Genomic DNA, 17,717 nt, shown 5'->3' with positions numbered 1-17,717 from the left:
ACACACACTAGTGACAGTGTGATAGCGACTGCCACTCGCTAGGTACTTAGCATGTAGCAGATCTGGGGCCAAGCCCCTTCTGTGCATTTTCTCCTCTGATCTAAACGGACACTTGATAAGGTAGAGATAACTGTTCTCCTTCCTATTTGATGGAGAAGAAAACTCAAGCCAGGAGAAGGTAGTTGAGTGGTTCATGAAGAATCCTCACTCTGCCTTTAGTAGCTGTGTCGTCTTGGCAAGTTTCTAAGCATCTCTGACCCTCCGTCTCCTCCTCCGTGAATGAAGCCATAAAAAGAGGTCGGTGGGGATTTGTCGAGAGCAGGGCCTGGCGCACAGTGGGCCCACACTCAGTATTTGCTGATGCTGCTGAAGATGGTGGTAAAGATGCCATCAGCTGCAAAAGCCTTCGCCCCAGAGCTCCATGCTGTTCTGGGTTACCTTGGGCCTTGTTTTGAGGGTAGCTTCCAGGACTGGGAGTAACCAGATCTGTTCTCTGCAGAGCCGACGGAACACCAGGTCATATCGAGTGGCCTGTAGATGATAAGCTCCCGAAAGCCAGGGGCCAGCTTCTCCTGCTTCATAGTGAAGTAGTTTTATTGGGACTAGAATGCGTACCAAATATATTTGATTTGGATCTAAGGGTGCCTGGGGTAGTTTTTAGGGATAACATTGGTGCTAAAGAAATTATTTTGCCTCAGTATTTGGGAAGGCAATGCCCGAGGCAGAGGGAGGTCCCGTGTTGCAGAAATAAATCAGTCCCGATTGACATTGATGGGGAAGGCTGATGCCAGGCTGAGGTGGCAGGAGTTGAGTGCCAGGAGGGGGTGGGGCGGAGGACAGGCAGTGCCAGAGGAATATAGATAACGGCGAGAACATCGAGAAGATCAAGGAGTGATCAGCGGGTGGAAAATAATGGGGGGACACAACTGTTACATTAACAAAATAAATGTCACCTCAGATGGGCAAAAAAGGAAAGATGAGATTCCAGCCCTGAGGAAATGGTAAAGATGGCAGAAGGCACTCAGTGAATGAACGGTGTCTGGAGAGAAAGATTGTCGTTACATTTGCCTTAGAAGAACGCAGACGTTGGCCTTGGTTTGTCTCTAAAATTTGGTTCTCTTTGCCCCCCCGCCCCCCGCCCTGCCGTTGAGGAAGGGTGTCTTTATGTTAAAAATGAAAGAACAGAGATCTCTCCCATGGGGTGTAACGCTGCCCTCTTTTTGTTCCTCACAGGGGGATTTCGGAGTGTCTGCCCCGACTGACGTGCATGATTCGCGGGATCGGAGACCCGCTGGTGTCCGTGTACGCCAGGGCCTATCTGTGCCGGGTAGGCCGCGTCGGTCCCCTTCCCTGGCAGCTCGCCAGTCACTCCAAGAAGGACTTCATTAGCTGCTAATTTTAGAACACGGCTCTTCCACGGAAAGGAGAGCTGTAGGATTTCTTTTAAAAATTAATTTTAAAGTAGGCCCACTTACCGGCACTCTAATTAGGGGGCGTCTAAGGTCGTCTCCTTACCGATGAACTGGTTTTCAGAATTAATTGTTTCTGCAGTTCTTGCTGGGAGGAAGAAGGCTCCCAAGGCCTGTCGGCTGATAGGCTGCTTTTCATTGACTCGAAAGCGGCTTTCCCTTTGTCTTGGAGCGGCTCGTTTTGTTAGTTTCTCTAGTTGGCGCAGGGTGCGAGTTGGTGGGGGGCTGTGGGGCAGGGCCAGGGGCCGCTCTGGTGACAGGTGCCAGGGTCCATGTAGCCCAGCCACAGAGGACTCCCTGCCTCTCTCTGCACCTGCCCTCATGGGGAGGGGGTCCCAGTTGTAAATCACTTCCCCTTTTTCCGTCTCAAAGCACTGTGAAGCTTCTACATCAGACTTTTTCATTTGTGAAAAATGCAACCCATGGAGAGTTTCTGGTTAATTCTTCTGCCACTCCCGCCATCCGCTGGCTCTGGAGTCCTCCTTGCTAGTTCCGTCAGCATTCTTCACGTCGAAGGAGGGCTTAATGCCCCTGTTTTCTGGGGTCCTGATGAATGGCAGGCTTCCTTGAGGACAAAGCTGCAGCGCCCCCCCCACCCCGTCCCCCCAGCCCTCGCCGGTGTTCATATTTGTAAATGAGAAGGCGAGAACCGGTAGCCTTTGATTGACTTTTATGTGACATCTAGCAAGTGACACCAGCCCTGTGGTCTCAAGTATCACAAAGAAATCAGTCACTGCCCTCAGAGTGAAACATCCTTGTGAAGGACACTTTTTGTAGGTCTGTTGGTTCCTGATGCCAGGAAGGAAAGAAAAAACTTTTCACTCGAGGGCAACTTGCTCCCCGATGGTGACAGAGGCCAGAGTGTGTATGCCCTGCCATCTGCTTGAAACTCGGGGTGGGGTTTTCATACAGGAATACCATGTATGTTTCCTAGAGCTTCAGGTTCGGAACATATTGAAGCTTGAAACTCTTTCTGAGTCCGTGTTCGCTGTGGTCCTGCTGTGTGCAGAACCCCGTTGGGTCCTGCGAGGGTCGGGGGGAGACGCAAGGATATTGTCATTCTGCGTATTTGTGTTCCACTGCCTTCCCCCTCATCAGACATAGCACATTATTCAAACTTCCCAGTTGGATAATAGAGTCGTAAAGACTTAGAGTCACAGTGTTTATTGATGAGGATGATTCTGGTTACTAAAGAGAAATCAAAAATGTGGAAATAAGCATTCCCTGCAGACCATGTTCAGTTCTAAAGTTGGAAGTAAGTGGCACAGGTTGGGGAAAAGATCATGTTTCTGGCATATAAAATGGCACATGGCAACTTTAAACTTCAGTGACAATGACCCCATGCCAGGAGGGCTGTTGATAAAATGCACCGTCTCTGAAAATCATTTTTTTTAAAAGATTTTATTTATTTATTTGACAGATCACAAGTAGGCAGAGATGCAGGCAGAGATAGAGGAGGAAGCAGGCTCCCCGCTGAGCAGAGAGTCCGATGCGGGGCTCGGTCCCAGGACTCTGGGATCACGACCAGAGCCAAAGGCAGAGGCCCCAATCCACTGAGCCACCCAGGTGCCCCTCTGAAAATCATTTTTGTCAGCCCAGGCTTTACATCGGTTCCCCAGGTTGGGCAGCTACCAAGTCTTCTGACACAGAAGAAGAGGCAGTCTGTGAATCCTTTCAGCGGCAAGCGGCAAAAACCCAGCTCATACTATTTTAAGCAAAAAGGAGGGTTTATTGGCTCGTGTGTCTGAAGAGTCCAAGGGTAGCACAGGCCTGGCTAGATCCTGGGTCTTCAGAGCGTTGTCAAGAATTGTCCTCTCTCTTGTCACTCAGCTCTGCTTTCCTCTGGGTTGACTTCACTTTATTCAGCAGCCCCAGGCCCCCATCCTCCTAACTGAACCCCAGTGGAAAGAGAACCTTAGAATGGCCAGTCAGAGTCTCAGAGCTCTAGCTGGACCGTCTTGGGTCCCCTGTCCATCTGCAGACTGTGGCCAGGGGATGTGATAGGCCTCCTGGGCAGGCCTGGGTCACGTGCTCAGCCTTGGACCTCAGGGTGGGGGTACAGCCAGCACCTACCAGGTCTCACGGTCTGAGAGGGAGGTTTGCTTCTCCAAAGACAAATCCAGCTCACTGATACCAGAAATAGGAAATGCCTGCCAGGCGGGCGGAAACAGCAGATGGAAATCATGAGCCACTACCCTTGCTACTCTGGGTAGAAATCTTTTAGACCCAAGCAGATTTCTAAGCTGCTCATTTGTCTTGATGGAGAGAAGTAAACAAAACACAAAAGCGGTGAGTGGGCAGGGCGTGGGGGGAGCTCGAAGCTGTTTATTCAAGGAAAGTATGATTAACTCTGCTGCTAAGTCACGGCCTCTTCAGCTCATCTCCGCTGCTTGTCCACTGGGCCTTCCTTGGCTGTCGCCTAACAGATAATTATTGCCTTTTCTACGATATGATTAAGTGGAAGGAAAGACAATGGAACACAGTAGAGCTGTGTTCTGACATTTGTTGTATTTTTTTTTTTTTTTAAATCTACTGCTTGTCCTTGAAAGTATCCTCAATAGCCATGGAACTGTCCTTGGAATTGAGCTCCCCAATGGATCTCGCATAATTCTTCTCAAAGGAATTCTTCACAGTCCGTAAAAAGAAAAAAAAAAAAAATCCCGTCATTATTGTTAATCTTCGTGACCTCAAGTAGCGGGAGCTGAGTGGCAGGAATCTGTCCCTGTTTGAAGAAACCAGGTCCCAGGGGCACCTGGGTGGCTCAGTGGGTTAAAGCCTCTGCCTTTGGCTCAGGTCATGATCCCAGAGTCCTGGGATCGAGCCCCACATTGGGCTCTCTGCTTAGCAGGGAGCCTGCTTCCTCCTCTCTCTCTCTCTCTCTGCCTGCTTATCTGCCTAGTTGTGATCTCTGTCAAATAAATAAATAAAATCTTTTAAAAAACAAAAACAAAAACCAGGTCCCAGAGAAGCCCCTTCTAGAAAGTTGCTTTTGTGCTAAAGCAGCAATTTGAAATTGCGGTGTATCTGAGGGGCTCTGTTTAAGGAACATGATGCTTTTGGTTTGTTTTGAACACATGAAACCCATGAACTCCCCTCCATAGCTCATACCTTCATTTTTCCATCCACCCCCAGGGTCTGGCTGCCTGCTCTATGATTAGCACAATTTTTCAGCTGGAATGTTACAGTCTGTTGATTATTTTTTATTTTTTTAAAGATTTTATTTATTTGACAGAGAGATCACAACTGGGCAGAGAGGCAGGCAGGGAGAGAGGGGGAAGCAGGCTCCCTACTGAGCAGAGAGCCTGATGCGGGGCTCGATCCCAGGACCCTGAGATCATAACCTGAGCCAAAGGCAGAGGCTTAACCCTCTGAGCCACCCAGGTGCCCCTACAGTCTGTTTTTTAAACAGTGAATGCCCGAGCCAGTGAGTTATAGCATTGTTATGCTTCATGCTCATTTTATATAAAATTGCTTAAAATGCATTAAAAACTTACCGGCTTCCATGACTGCCCAGCGAAGAGGAGACTATATTTTGGCAATGCACTGGTGAAGTCCCAGCTGACACTCTTCTGTACCAGAGTCTTTTTTTGCTTCATCTAATAAAAGTGCAGCCACGTGTCTGTTTATCTTTTTTTTTTTTTTTTTGAGAACAAGAGAATACTGTATACACAGTCTTGAGAGTACGTTCCTCCTTTGTGCGTATTGATTTGTTCTCTTGGTCATCTGTTCAGAAATACATGCACTACCTTTGGGAAATGGCAAAGATGATTACTGCACATGTTGCCCTTTTTTTTTTCATTAAAAATAGCTTCTGTGGTTTTTCTTATAAAAGCATCCACGCTTCTTGAATAAGGAAACAGATAAGGAAAAAGAATAAAAACTTTCTGGACTTCTCTATGCCTACGTGTGTTTTTCATTGGTAACCATGGCATCCTACCGTTTTCCCATAGTCAAAGTAGTTTCTTTTGTTTGGCTCCAGGTGGGAATGGAAGTGGCTCCACATCTCAAAGAAAGCCTGAATAAGAACTTTTTTGACTTCCTCCTCACGTTCAAACAGGTGAGAGAACGCTGGCAGAACGGCTAATGGATAGAACGGTTTCGCGATCACAAGTTCACAGAGCCCAGTTGGAATTCCGAGTTGAGATCGCCTTCGAGCTCTTTAAATGCATAAGCCCTCGAAAATGACACTGGAGTCTGTTACAGACAATTAAAATGTGTTGATTGTACTGAACAAGCAGAGAGAATTAATATGCATGTGTTAACAGGAAACGTCTCCAGTGGATCGGCCCCTTTTCCTCGCATCTGCTGGCTCCATTTTTATCAGGTTATTTCTCTGCACAGCACACATTCCCAAAACAGCTCAGCTCGGTGACATGGGAAACTTTCTGTGTGTTTTTTTTTTCCCTACTTTAAAAACAAAACAAAACAAAAAACAAAAACCTAAGAAACCAGGCAGCGTCTCTTGGGGCCATCCAATAGCTTACAAGTGCGCATCATCTGAGAGTTACGCGCTTTTCGTTTATTATTATTCCTTTCTTTTTCTGAGTGTTTCTTTGGTCTCCTGCAGATTCATGGGGATACGGTCCAGAACCAGCTGGTGCTTCAGGGCGTGGAGCTGCCGTCTTACCTGCCCCTGTACTCGCCGGCCATGGACTGGATCTTCCAGTGCATCTCCTACCACGCCCCCGAGGTAACGGCCACCTGCGGTCAGCGTGAAGTTCATGCAGAGGAGAGATGCTGGGGCTCCCCTCTCTTCCATATTGTGTCGCAGTGACCTGTCTGCCAGTGTGCCTGGTCATGTTAACGGGGTCTTTCCGTCACAGCGACAGCCACACCGAGGCCATCCAGCTGTTCCGTAGTCTCACCACCGTGGCTGGCGCTGTGCACAGCGCCTTTCCATCACTGTCTGGGTAACAGCTCCGGGAGGGGGGCTCTGCGAGGCCAGATAGACACCTCTGACGGGTCACAGAGCTCGAAGGTGGGGGTGACAGGGCGCACACTGTGCAGTGTGGCTCCAGGACCAGTGGGTTTCATCACCTTTTCACTCACCTTCCTGCCCTCCTCTCGTGTTGGTGATCATCTGAGAAGTCGGTAGAGCAGGTCGTAGTTTCCCTGTTGTGCAGAAGGAAAGTGACACTCAGATGTGTGATTGCGTTGATAAGAGTTTTTTCCTGTTCTTTTTAAAGATTTTTTTATTTATTTGAGAGAGAGAGAACATAAGCAGGGGGAGGGAGAGGGAGAAGCAGGCTCCCTGCTGACCAGGGAGCCCCAACACAGGGCTCAATCCCAGGACCCTGAAAGCATGACCTGAGCTGAAGGCAGACACTTAACTGACTGAACCACCCAGGTGCTCGTGCGCGCGCGCTCTCTCTCTCTCTCTCTCTCTCTTTTTTTTTTTTTTTGGTCTAATCGAAGCATTATTAGGGATTAAAGTACAATCGGAATCAAAGCGGAGATACCTTTTTCTTACCCAAGACTGAGAAGTAGAACATCAGTTCCAGCTAGAATAATACCCACGGTGACAGATGAAGCCTCTTCAACAGATACTTCAGAGTTTATCCTTCAGGGAGGAGGGAAAGGGGTCTTGCTCCAAAACAAGGTGGCATAGTGCAGAGTGAAATTCAGGTACACCTGCCTTTTCCCAGAAGCTGCAAACTTAATCACACCCTAAAGAAAGAGGAAAAAGGACATGACTTGGACTCAGCACCCCCACTTTTAAGAATATCATGTAGACGTGCTTGGACAGGTGCAGAAGGATGCGCGCGCACGCACACATGTACAGATAAGTGGGTTCAGGCTGGTCCAGCATCAGAAACCAGCATCACACGGGGCTTGGGTCGGAATCCATATAGACTCAGTGGCGTGTGACGGGGCCCACTTCCAGTGATGGAGGACCACGAGGAAGATCTGTTCATACGGACATAAGGGTGCTCGCAATAATTGGTGAGTCACAAAGGGGGGTTACACGCCTTGCTGTGTGTGTCCTCAGCGGTAGCATGGCCTAGTGTTCAGGTTTGGGCCCTGGAGTCGGAGGGCCTGGGTTCGAATCCCAGATCCATTGCTAACAGCTGTCGGGACAGAAGCACAGGCAGGTCCCTAAGCACTCTGAGCCTGTTTTCTTCATCCGTGAAACTGGAACATTAATTCCCTTTTTTGGTTTTTCGGACGGATTGCATAGGATGACCTGTTTGCGTTGTTTGGTTGAGTGCCCCACACGTAGCACGGGGGTGTTTGTTGCATTGTCGGGATCGCAAACATGATGTTTCTATCTGTGTGCGAGACCTGGGGAGGAGGGCTGTCAGAATATCACTGGAAGGTGAGATATTGCATCATCTGAACTTACTTTTCTTGGCCTACTGTTGCTTTCTAACTTTTCGGCCAAATGTAATGGATTCTTTACATTTTCGTTTCCCCAAATCCTAAAGTATGAAGGGAAAAATTAGGGGTATCTTGGATTTCAGGTGACCTTTTTTTTTCCCCCCAACCATTAAGTTGATTTTAAATCAAGTCGGTGTGAATAGAAGATTGTTTGAAAGGCTGCGGTGTCGGCAGGAGTCTTAGCAACCACACGGTGGCCCAGGTGGCCCAGGCTCCGGGGAGAGGGAGCACGAACCGGAGTGTAGAGAGCCCTCAATCTGTTCAGCCGAATGACTGAAATATAAGAGCAGGGTTGACATGTTTGAAAATGGGAACACTTAAGTTCTTTTCCCCTTATTTTAACAAAAGGCCAAATCGAATTAAAACAAAAGGTACCCATCATAAGGCATTCTTCCTTTTATTTTAAGCACCAGGAGTCTCAAAGGATGGCAGAAGCTGGGAATAGAGCTTTCCCAGGGAGTAAAACTCTAGGAAATCATTACCACGCCAGAAGAAGTGATTAAAAAAATTAGGTCACCTGAATAATGATAAACTCTGATTCTTGGGGCACTTAAATAAGAACCTTACAGCATCTCATTAAAAAAATGTTAATCATTTTCAAAATGCAGACGAATCAATGTCGGGGTGGAAGGTGGTGTTGAAGATGCGGGTGTCTGATGCCTAAAAACTCTCGGAGTGGCTGGAATGTGTCACCTGGGGAGTTAGGCCACGCCTCCAAAGCAGGGGATGGTCTGTTTGGCGGTGGCTGGAGGTAAGGTATAGGACAGGCAGGCAAGATGGGTGAAAGGAGAAAAGCCTTCAGCTACTAAGATCTGTCAAACGAAATTTCAGATTGAAATTGAAATCCCAAATTCCAAAAAAAAAAAAGAAAGAAAGAAAAATCAAGGAACGATTATTCAGAAAGGCTTTTTTGTTGTTGTTTGAAAATAGGATTTTTTCTGCCCATCTACGACAAAAATAAAATAGGGATACGTAAAAAAAACAGATTTATGCCCTCAAATCCAGGCACATTCTGCAGAGATAAAAAAGTAGCCATTTCACAAGATCTGGTTTTGGGCAATGAAAACAAATCCTTGGTTAGCTTCTCAGCATTTTCAGCAGCTTTTCGTTTGTTGGGGGTGGCGTGGGAGGTGTAGAAGGAAAAAAGCCTGGTCCAGGACGTGAGTGGCAAGTGCCATCTGACAGGGAATCCCTCGAGGTCCTTTCCTAAGCCAGGAGGTGCAGGTTGTAAATGCCGTGTGAGCAAAGAAGCAGATGCACCAGGAGTGGTGGGAGCAGGCAGTAGGGCAGACCAGGGTTCAGGGATTCAGACTATGGCTGTGTTGCCTTGGGCTACTTGATGTCTTTTACCAGCTATAAAATGGGGCCAATAATAGAACCTTCTAGAAGGGCTGTCGCGAAGATGCTGCCCATCTGTGCATCGCCAAGGGATGGGGACACCAGGCAGAGGGGGTCGCTGCCATCCTTACGTTTGGTCTTTACAGGGACTTACTGAAGTAGATGGGGGTCTGGGCCAACTTGACCTTCAGGAAGCAAGCAGGGGGTGAGGTGGGGGCGGGGGACGGAGGGAAGGGACTGAGGCAGGTGAGAGGTATAATAAGGAGACCAAAGCCTTACTGGAAAGAGTGACAAATAAGGCTGGCTGGATGTGGACCAGCTTACAGAGGTCGTCGAACATAACGTGGTAGAGATCGGGCAGCTCTTGGAGATTTTTGATCAGAAGAATGATTTGAAACAAAAGCGATGCTTCCAGATCAAACTAGCAGAAGCCCACCGGACAGATCAGAAGGAGAAGGGTTGGTAGCTGTGGGGGAAAAAAATGAGACAGAATGGATAGGAGAGAATTTCCTAATCAGAAAACATTTATTAATAAAAATATATATTCGGGGCGGCTGGGTGGCTAAGTCGGTTGATTTTGTCTCAGGTCATGATCTCTGGGTCCTGGGATCAAGCCCTGCATTGGGCTCCATGCTCAGTGGGGAATCTGCTTGGGATTCTCTCTCTGCCTCTCCCTCTGCCCCTTGCGCCACTCATGCGCTCACTCTCTTGCTCCCTCGTTCCCTCCATCTCCCCCTCCCACCCCCCCAAAATAAATTAAAAATTTGTATCCATATTTAGAAAAGATAGGAAAGTCAAAAGGAGAAAAGCAACCACCTAAAATCCTGCCATGTTAACACTTTAGTATGTTTCCGTATTAATATTTCTCTGTCCACTCTGGCTCTCTCACTCTGTACTTTTGTTTTATAGATGAGGATTTTGTGTGCATAATTTTATGGTGCTTTTCCCTCACTTAGCGTTATAATAGGCACCTCTTGTTTTTTTTTTTTTTTTTTTTTTTAAATATTTATTTATTTATTTATTTGAGAGAGATCACAAGTAGGCAGAGAGGCAGGCAGAGAGAGAGGGGGCGGGGGGAAGCAAGCTCCCCGCTGAGCAGAGAGCCTGATGTGGGGCTCGATCCCAGGACCCTCAGACCATGACCCGAGCTGAAGGCAGAGGCTTAACCCACTGAGCCACCCAGGCGCCCCTAGGCACCTCTTGTTAAGGAAGTTCTCTGACCCTCAATCATGTCAGGAAGTGTTCAGAGTTAGGTTTGTTGGTTGTGAGGAATAGAGGAGGGAGGTAAGTCAGAGATGCTAAGTTTTAGAGTCCTTCACACAATCACCTTTTGCTGAGGCTCACTGGGTGCCAGGCCCTGTGTGAGTTCCTTTGTTTGGGCCACCTTACTTTGTCCTCAGCTTCCCTAGGCTGGGGACTGTGGTTATCCCCATTTTACAGATGAGGCACGTGAGGCTTACCACTTGCTAAGGTCACACAACTGGAAAAAGTCATAGCCATGTAGCCTCGTAGGCGTTAACTCTGAACCCAGCAGATGTGTTCTCTCCACCCCTAAACTCTTTCTTGCTAGATAACTCTTGTTAATGGCTACACTTAAGGAGGGATTTAAGGGCCCTAACGAATCGACTCATGGGGCTGTTACCTCATGGGCAAACTATAAGTTGCACTTGAAATGTTCTAAAACGTGAGTAGTCTGGTAATGCCAATCTAAGACTAGCCTTGGCCATTGCTGACTCCCTCTGAAGCATATAGGTGTATCATTTTCGTTCTTTTGCATTAGGAAAAAAAGTTCCCAGTGAGGGGCACCTGGGTGGCTCAGTGGGTTAAAGCCTCTGCCTTCGGCTCAGGTCATGATTCCAGGGTCCTAGGATCGAGCCCCGTGTCAGGCTCTCTGCTCAGCGGGGAGCCTGCTTCCCTCTCTCTCTCTGCCTACTTGTGATCTCTGCCTCTCAAATAAATAAATAAAATCTTAAAAAAAAAAAAGCCATTTAAAAAGTTCCCAGCAAAAGAGAAATAATATGAGAAACTTAAACATTTCTTTTTTTTTTTTTTTAAAGATTTTATTTATTTATTTGACAGAGCGAGAGACACAAGCAGGGAGAGCAGCAGAGGGAGAGGGAGAAGCAGGCTCCCCACTGAGCAGGAAGCCCAATGTGGGGCTTGATCCCAGGACCCTGGGATCATGACCTGAGCGGAAGGCAGTCGCTTAACCAACTGAGCCACCCAGGCGCTCCAACATTTCTCCTTTTAATGCTTAGAGTATAGGATTTCTTTTTATTCACACTGAAATACTTTCTTTGAGACTTGAGCATATCCAGTCTGGATGGGAGGGAAGGGGCATATGATTTTGCCCACCCTTTACATGTTTGCTTCATTTAGAAAAAGAGAAAGGAAAATAAGATACATATATCATTTAATTCTTTTTTTTTTTTTTTTAAGTGAAGCGGTGCTTGTAAACACTGATTGGAAGGGTATGTAGTAAAAGCAGGAAGATAAATCCGGGAGCGCTCTGAGCTGCATACGAGTCCTTCCTATTTTGGAAAGTGGCAGTAGGGGGTCAGCCCAACTTCTTTAGCTTTTCCTGTACTTTTGAAGTACATAAATAACCCTCATCTGGAGATAACCTTAAAAATCCAGTAGTTAAATGTGGTGGTGGTTATAGAAATCCGTGTATGTTAGTGCACTGTCACAAAGACATACCCTTCCCTCACAATAGAGTGAATGGAAAACCTGGGGAAATATCCAGTTAATTGTATTATACCCACGTCACTTTCCTGGCTTTGATAACGGCCTCTAGTTAAGTAAGACGTCACCACTGGGGAGAGCTGGGTGATGGGTCCCTAGGACCTCCTGGTATTATTTTTACCATCTTTTATGAGTCTGTAACTGGTTCAAAATAAAAAAATTTTTGAAGTCTGTCAGGAGCAGTCTGAACACTACCGTTACATGCACGTAGGGATTTCTCAGCCATTAGAAAGAATGAGGACGGGGCGCCCAGGTGGCTCTGTCGTTAAGTGTCTGCCTTTGGCTCAGGTCATGATCCCAGGTCCTGGGATCAAGCCCTGCATGGGGCTCCGTGCTCAGCGGGAAGCCTGCTTCTCCCTCTCCCTCTCCCCCTGCTTGTGTTCCCTCTTTTGCTGTTTCTCTCTCTCTCTCTCTCTGTCAAATAAATAAATAAAATCTTTAAAAAAAAAAAAAAAAGAATGAGGCAGATGCTTGTGTGTAGTTACACGGAAAGAACAAAGCCCATGCTAGATTCTTGAATTAAAAAGGCAAGTTGTGGCCCAATATGTATATGACTGTTCATTTTTGTAAGACAGAAAAACCCAAGCTTGGGCTTTTATAAGAAAAGCGATATATTCACAGGGTGTAAACAAAGGTCTGGAAAGATAAACACCCAGATGTTGACACTGGTGATCACTAGGAAGCAGATGTTGGGAAGAAAGGCATTCGCGTTTTACTTAACCACCTGGCGATAGTGTTTGAGCGTTTTTTCCCATAGTAAGCATTCCTTATTTCTCTAGTTTTTATTTATTCATTTATTTTTATCTTATGTATTTTTAAAGGTCTGTTTCTTATAGGGAGAGAGGGGAGGGAGGGTTGGATGGAGAATGAGAGAGAACCTCAAGCTGACTCCGTAGTGAGCACGGAGCCCGACACGGGCCTCCATCCCAGGACCCTGAGGTCATGACCTGAGCCAAAACCAAGAGTTGGACGCTTACCTGACTAAGCCACCTAGGTGACCCAATTTTTATATTTTTTATAAAAAATATATAAATAACTGAAACGTAGGGGCTGCTTGAGACTCCTGCATCTCCCAGTTCTGATACGTGTATACGGGCTAATATGCTGACCTGCACATTCTTCTGGTTCACCCCAACTGATGTTCATCTTGTTCTTGCCAAAGATAATCGATCCTGTCACTTCTCAGGAAAAAAAAAAAAAAAAAGTTATAACCTCTAACAGATGTGTCTAGGGTCCTATCATTTGGCTCCCTGATCACTTAGGGCTATTTCCTATATTCCTGTCTGATGGTAGAGGGTTTTTTTGGTTTGGTTTTGTTTTAAAGTTACATGTTTGGATACGTTTTTAATGCCTTCATCTCCTGTGAAAGAACTTTTTAAGCATTTGTCTTAATGGCCAGAATGTTTTGTCCATATGTTGGCACTTACCAACTTTTTTCAGGAGTGGTAGGTCAAGAGCCCTCATTTGTGTGTGCGTGTGCGCGCGCATGCACGTGTGTAAGAGAGAGAATAAGCCACGAAAGGGCATGGTTTTCTGTTTGATTTTCTCGCCGCCCTGTCCCCAGTGCCCAGGATAGTGGATAGTGGTTAGTACCTTAAAGTTGTTCTGTAAGTAGGTATCAAACGAGTGATTATTTGTACGTGTTGGGCAGTGTCGGTGTGATAATCCTACAGCACACCTCCTTCTCAGTCTTTTCCGGAAACCACTTTGCTATTGGTCTTCAGAAATGTCTTTTCTTTTTTTTTTTTTAAGATTTTATTTATTTATTTGAGAGAGAGAGAGCGAGAACATGAGAGTGCGGAGGATCAGAGGGAGAAGCAAACTTGCCACTGAGTGGGGGGCCTGATGCGGGACTTGATCCTGGGACCCCAGGATCATGACTTGAGCCAAAGGCAGCCACCCAGGTGTGCCAGGAATGACTTTTCAAGTATTAATACCCCATGAGTGGATTAGGGAAGCCATTTGTGACACTGACAATTTTATTTTCAACTGGGATGCTTCTGACTACAAGGAAAAAAACACCTAAACGGCCCCCAAAATAATTCAGTGTCTTTTCTCACACAACAAGTATAGGCTGTGGGCCAGGCAGGTTCTGTCCCATCTTTCCTCTGTCATCCTCACGTAGCAAAGTGCCTGCAGCCATGCCAGGCATCACATCCAGACACGGCAGCATCTGGAGGCAGAAAGATAAGGAATCTACAATTCCTTGGGTTCTTGTTTAAGAACAAGGAGGCCTTTCCTCAGAACTCCCATTCCAGCAGCTAGAAATGGGTCATGTGCCCATTGTCTAAATCCCCCACTCGTGAAGGGGATGAGGTCACCATGATCAATTTCGATCTGTATTAATTTGTTCAGGCTTTGTCTTAGTCCATCCTCGCTGTTAAAATACTACAAATTGGGTGACTTGTCAGTACCAGGTTTTGATTTCCCACAGTTCTGGATCTGGGAAATACAAGATGAAGATACTAGCAGTTTTGGTGCCTGGTGAAGGCTTACTTCCTGTCCATTGATGGCGGTCTTTGCTGTGTCTTTGCATGACACAAGGGAGCTTTCTTACGCCCCGCCCCTCCACTTTTTAAAGAAGATTTTATTTATTTATTTGACACAGAGAGATCACAAGTAGATAGAGAGGCAGGCAGAGGGGGAGGGGGAAGCAGGCTCCCTGCTGATCAGAGAGCCCGATGCAGGGCTTGATCCCAGGACCCTGAGATCATGACCTGAGCCGAAGGCAGAGGCTTAACCCACTGAGCCACCCAGGCACCCCACTTGGGCCCCTTTTATTAAGGGTATTAATCCTACTCACAAGAGCTCTACCCTCATGACCTAATGTTATCATCACCTTGGGAGTTAGGGGGCCCTTCAGATCATAGCAGGTTGCCACTGAACAGACTGGAGGGCTTGAACAGCAAAACCTTCTAGAGGCTACAAGTCCAAGATCAAGGTGCTGGCAGGGTTGGTTTCTGCTGAGGCTTGCAGACCACTGTCTTCTCACTGTGTCCCCCACAGGGTCTCTCTGTGCATGTGCATTCTTGGTCCTTCTTCCTCTTCTTTTCTTTTCTTTTTTTTTTTTTTAAAGATTTTATTTATTTATTTAAGAGAGAGAGCCTGAGAGCACAAGAGAGAGTGAGGATGAGCTGGGGGCGGGGGCAGAGGCAGGGAGCCTGATATGGGCCTCAGTCCCAGGACCCCAGGATCATGACCTGAGCTGAAGGCAGACGCTTAACTGACTGAGCCACCCAGGCGCCCCTCTCTTCCTCTTTTTCCTCTTCTCCTAAAGACCTCAGTCCCATGAGATTGGGGCCCCACACTTAGGGCCTCATTTCTCATTAATTATGTCACTAAAAACCTGTCTCCAAATGCAGTCACGTTGAGCATCGGGGCTTCCACATATGAATTTGGAGGGGACCTGATTCAGTCTGTAACAGGCCCCAACCTGCTCTTTGTGTGGCAGAGACAGAAGTCTGAATAAAGCCGGGGTTCTGGGGTACGGGCAGTATCTCCACAATCAGCTTTCGCCTTAATTATTCAGGCAACACCTAGGACACAAGGGGACACAGCTGGAAGGGGTACAGTTGCACTAACGATAGTGGGGGGGGGCAGACTCCTACAAATCTCATTTCTGTCACTTACTAGGAAGTAGCTTAACCTATCTGAGCTTTGACTTTTTCTTCTGTGAAGTGAGGATAACGGGGGGCCTCCGAGGCGGCTGCTGTTAGCTCTGCAGTCCCAGGCTTGACCTTGTCTGTGCCCTTCAAAACCTTCCCCAAACCACTGACCTAAAGGATACCTCTTCCATTGATTTTTGTAAAAAAAAAAAAATAAATAACAACAGGAGCTCTTTTAGAAATACGTAATTGTCTTAAGATAGCTCTAAAGCCATTAACGGTATTCCAGTGAGTGAAATATTTACTTCCTTTCGGGGAAAACAGGCTTCAAAACCCGCTGGGAGGAAATGTGATGATGGGCGGAGCCTTTGATGCCAGACTGCCTGGGTCATTTCAGGCCCGTGGTAACTCGCTGTGTCACCTTGGTCCAAACACATCACTCGTCTGTGGCTCATTTTCTCACCTGTGTGGTGGGAGGGGAGAGAGCCTGCCTCATGGAGTGACAGGCGAGATCGTGAGTGCAAAGTGAGTCTCACCCTGTATGGTAGGCTCTAGCAAATTCTCAGTGAAATGGGGAGGAGCGTGGGGGTGTCATGGGAGAGGCGGGGAGTAAAGTGACTCCCATTCTCGTTGGTGCCTGGAGCTCAGCAGGTACCTCACCTGTAGGAACACTGCACGTGGGATGGTACCACTTGCATCCTCTGCCAGAGGGTAAGGACACCCGGGCTTCATCAAGTCAGGTGACCGGCCCAAGGTCTCGTAGTTGGTGAGATAGGATTTGAATCCACATATGCCTGATGCCGGGGCTCAGCTCTTCTCTGTTATACTGAAAGCCATGAAGGTGAATTCCGACCCCCATCCCTGCTCCTGACCCCCCCATCTTTGCCAGGCACCGAGAGTTACAGAAATGGACTTGAGGCTCCATGTACTTTCAAGCATTACTTTGGAAATCCCTTTGTGAGAAATGTTGTTTTAGATCCTCCAACCTGATGATTTTCATTTATAATTATTTTTAATTAGGCTCTGCTAACAGAGATGATGGAGAGATGTAAGAAACTAGGAAACAAGTAAGTATTTGATTTCAATTTTGTTTTTATTTTTTATTTATTAAAAAAAATTTTTTTTAAAGCATGGAGATGAGTGTGGCGCTTGAACTCAACAACCCTGAGATCAAGACCTGAGCCCAGATCAAGAGTCAAATGCCCAAAAGACTGAGCCACCCAGGTGCCCCAGTATTTTAAAATTCATAAAGCATGGGTTTGGAAGTGGAGCTGGTTGATTTTTTTTTTCTTTTTTTTTTTTTTTTTTTGAGCTTGGCATGCTCACTTGGGTAAGAGGACCAGCGGAGTGGCAGGATGACATGCAGGTTGGGAACTAGAGTCTGATTTTCTGGTTTCTGATGCCTGGCTCCACCCTTTCTTAGCTTTGTGAACTGGGGTCACCTACTTGACCTCTCTGTGCCTCAGTCTCCTCGTCCGTAAAATGGGTTTAAAATAGTCCTTTCCCCATGGGGCTGTGATAAGTGATCAAAATAAACTCCATCTTCCTGTCTTCCAGGCAGATGAGGTTTCACCTCTGGTCTCCCTTCTGTGTGTAGATGTCCCTAAGTCATTGTGTCCCTGGGTCCTAGAACAGTGCTTTTTGTAAGAGATGGAGATAGATATTTTATGTATTTGCAGCTTGGATCAATATTGTGACTTAATGTTTAGTTTTATTAGTGCACCAGCCTATCAGAGGCTCGGTTTACGTCTGTTTAAATGGATTTGATTGCCTGCTTTCCATCAGTCTGGCCGGCCAGCCAGCTACCCATTCATCCAGTCGATTCAACATTCATCGAGTTCCAAACATGCACAAAACCTCGTGTAGGTCCCTAGAGGTTGCCTTTTCACTCCATACCATTTAAAGAGTTTTCAGTTCCTCCTTCCCCACAACATACAGACTTAAAATTAAAGTGACTTTCATTAAGGGGCAGCTCTGCTGACGGGGGCGCGTGTGTCTTACAGTGCCTTGCTGTTGAATTCCGTGATGTCCGCGTTCCGGGCTGAGTTCATCGCCACGAGGTCCATGGATTTCATTGGCATGATTAAAGAGTGCGATGAGTCGGGTTTCCCCAAGGTAAGCTCTTGACCAAGTGCCCAGTTTACCTGAGAGCTCTCGAGGGAGACAGTCCTGTGGGGGGGAG

General features: G+C 46.9%; 1 protein-coding gene across 1 annotated transcript in view; it reads left to right on the top strand.

Moving 5' to 3' along the window:
- The window catches only part of VPS35L (VPS35 endosomal protein sorting factor like), a 117,228-nt gene that overhangs the window by 41,152 nt on the left and 58,359 nt on the right, over positions 1 to 17,717 (top strand). Inside the window, exons 12-16 of the mRNA XM_080830946.1 lie at positions 1,234 to 1,327; positions 5,449 to 5,526; positions 6,037 to 6,159; positions 16,556 to 16,602; positions 17,539 to 17,650. Coding sequence (XP_080687072.1) covers positions 1,234 to 1,327; positions 5,449 to 5,526; positions 6,037 to 6,159; positions 16,556 to 16,602; positions 17,539 to 17,650 — 454 coding nt within the window. The remainder of the gene's footprint in view (positions 1 to 1,233; positions 1,328 to 5,448; positions 5,527 to 6,036; positions 6,160 to 16,555; positions 16,603 to 17,538; positions 17,651 to 17,717) is intronic.

The sequence above is a fragment of the Martes martes genome (genome assembly GCF_963455335.1).
Source record: "Martes martes genome assembly, chromosome: 18".
NCBI classification, from domain to species: domain Eukaryota; kingdom Metazoa; phylum Chordata; class Mammalia; order Carnivora; family Mustelidae; genus Martes; species Martes martes.
The sequence above is the reverse complement of the archived record's forward strand: the minus strand, read 5'-3'. Positions and strand labels throughout refer to the sequence as shown.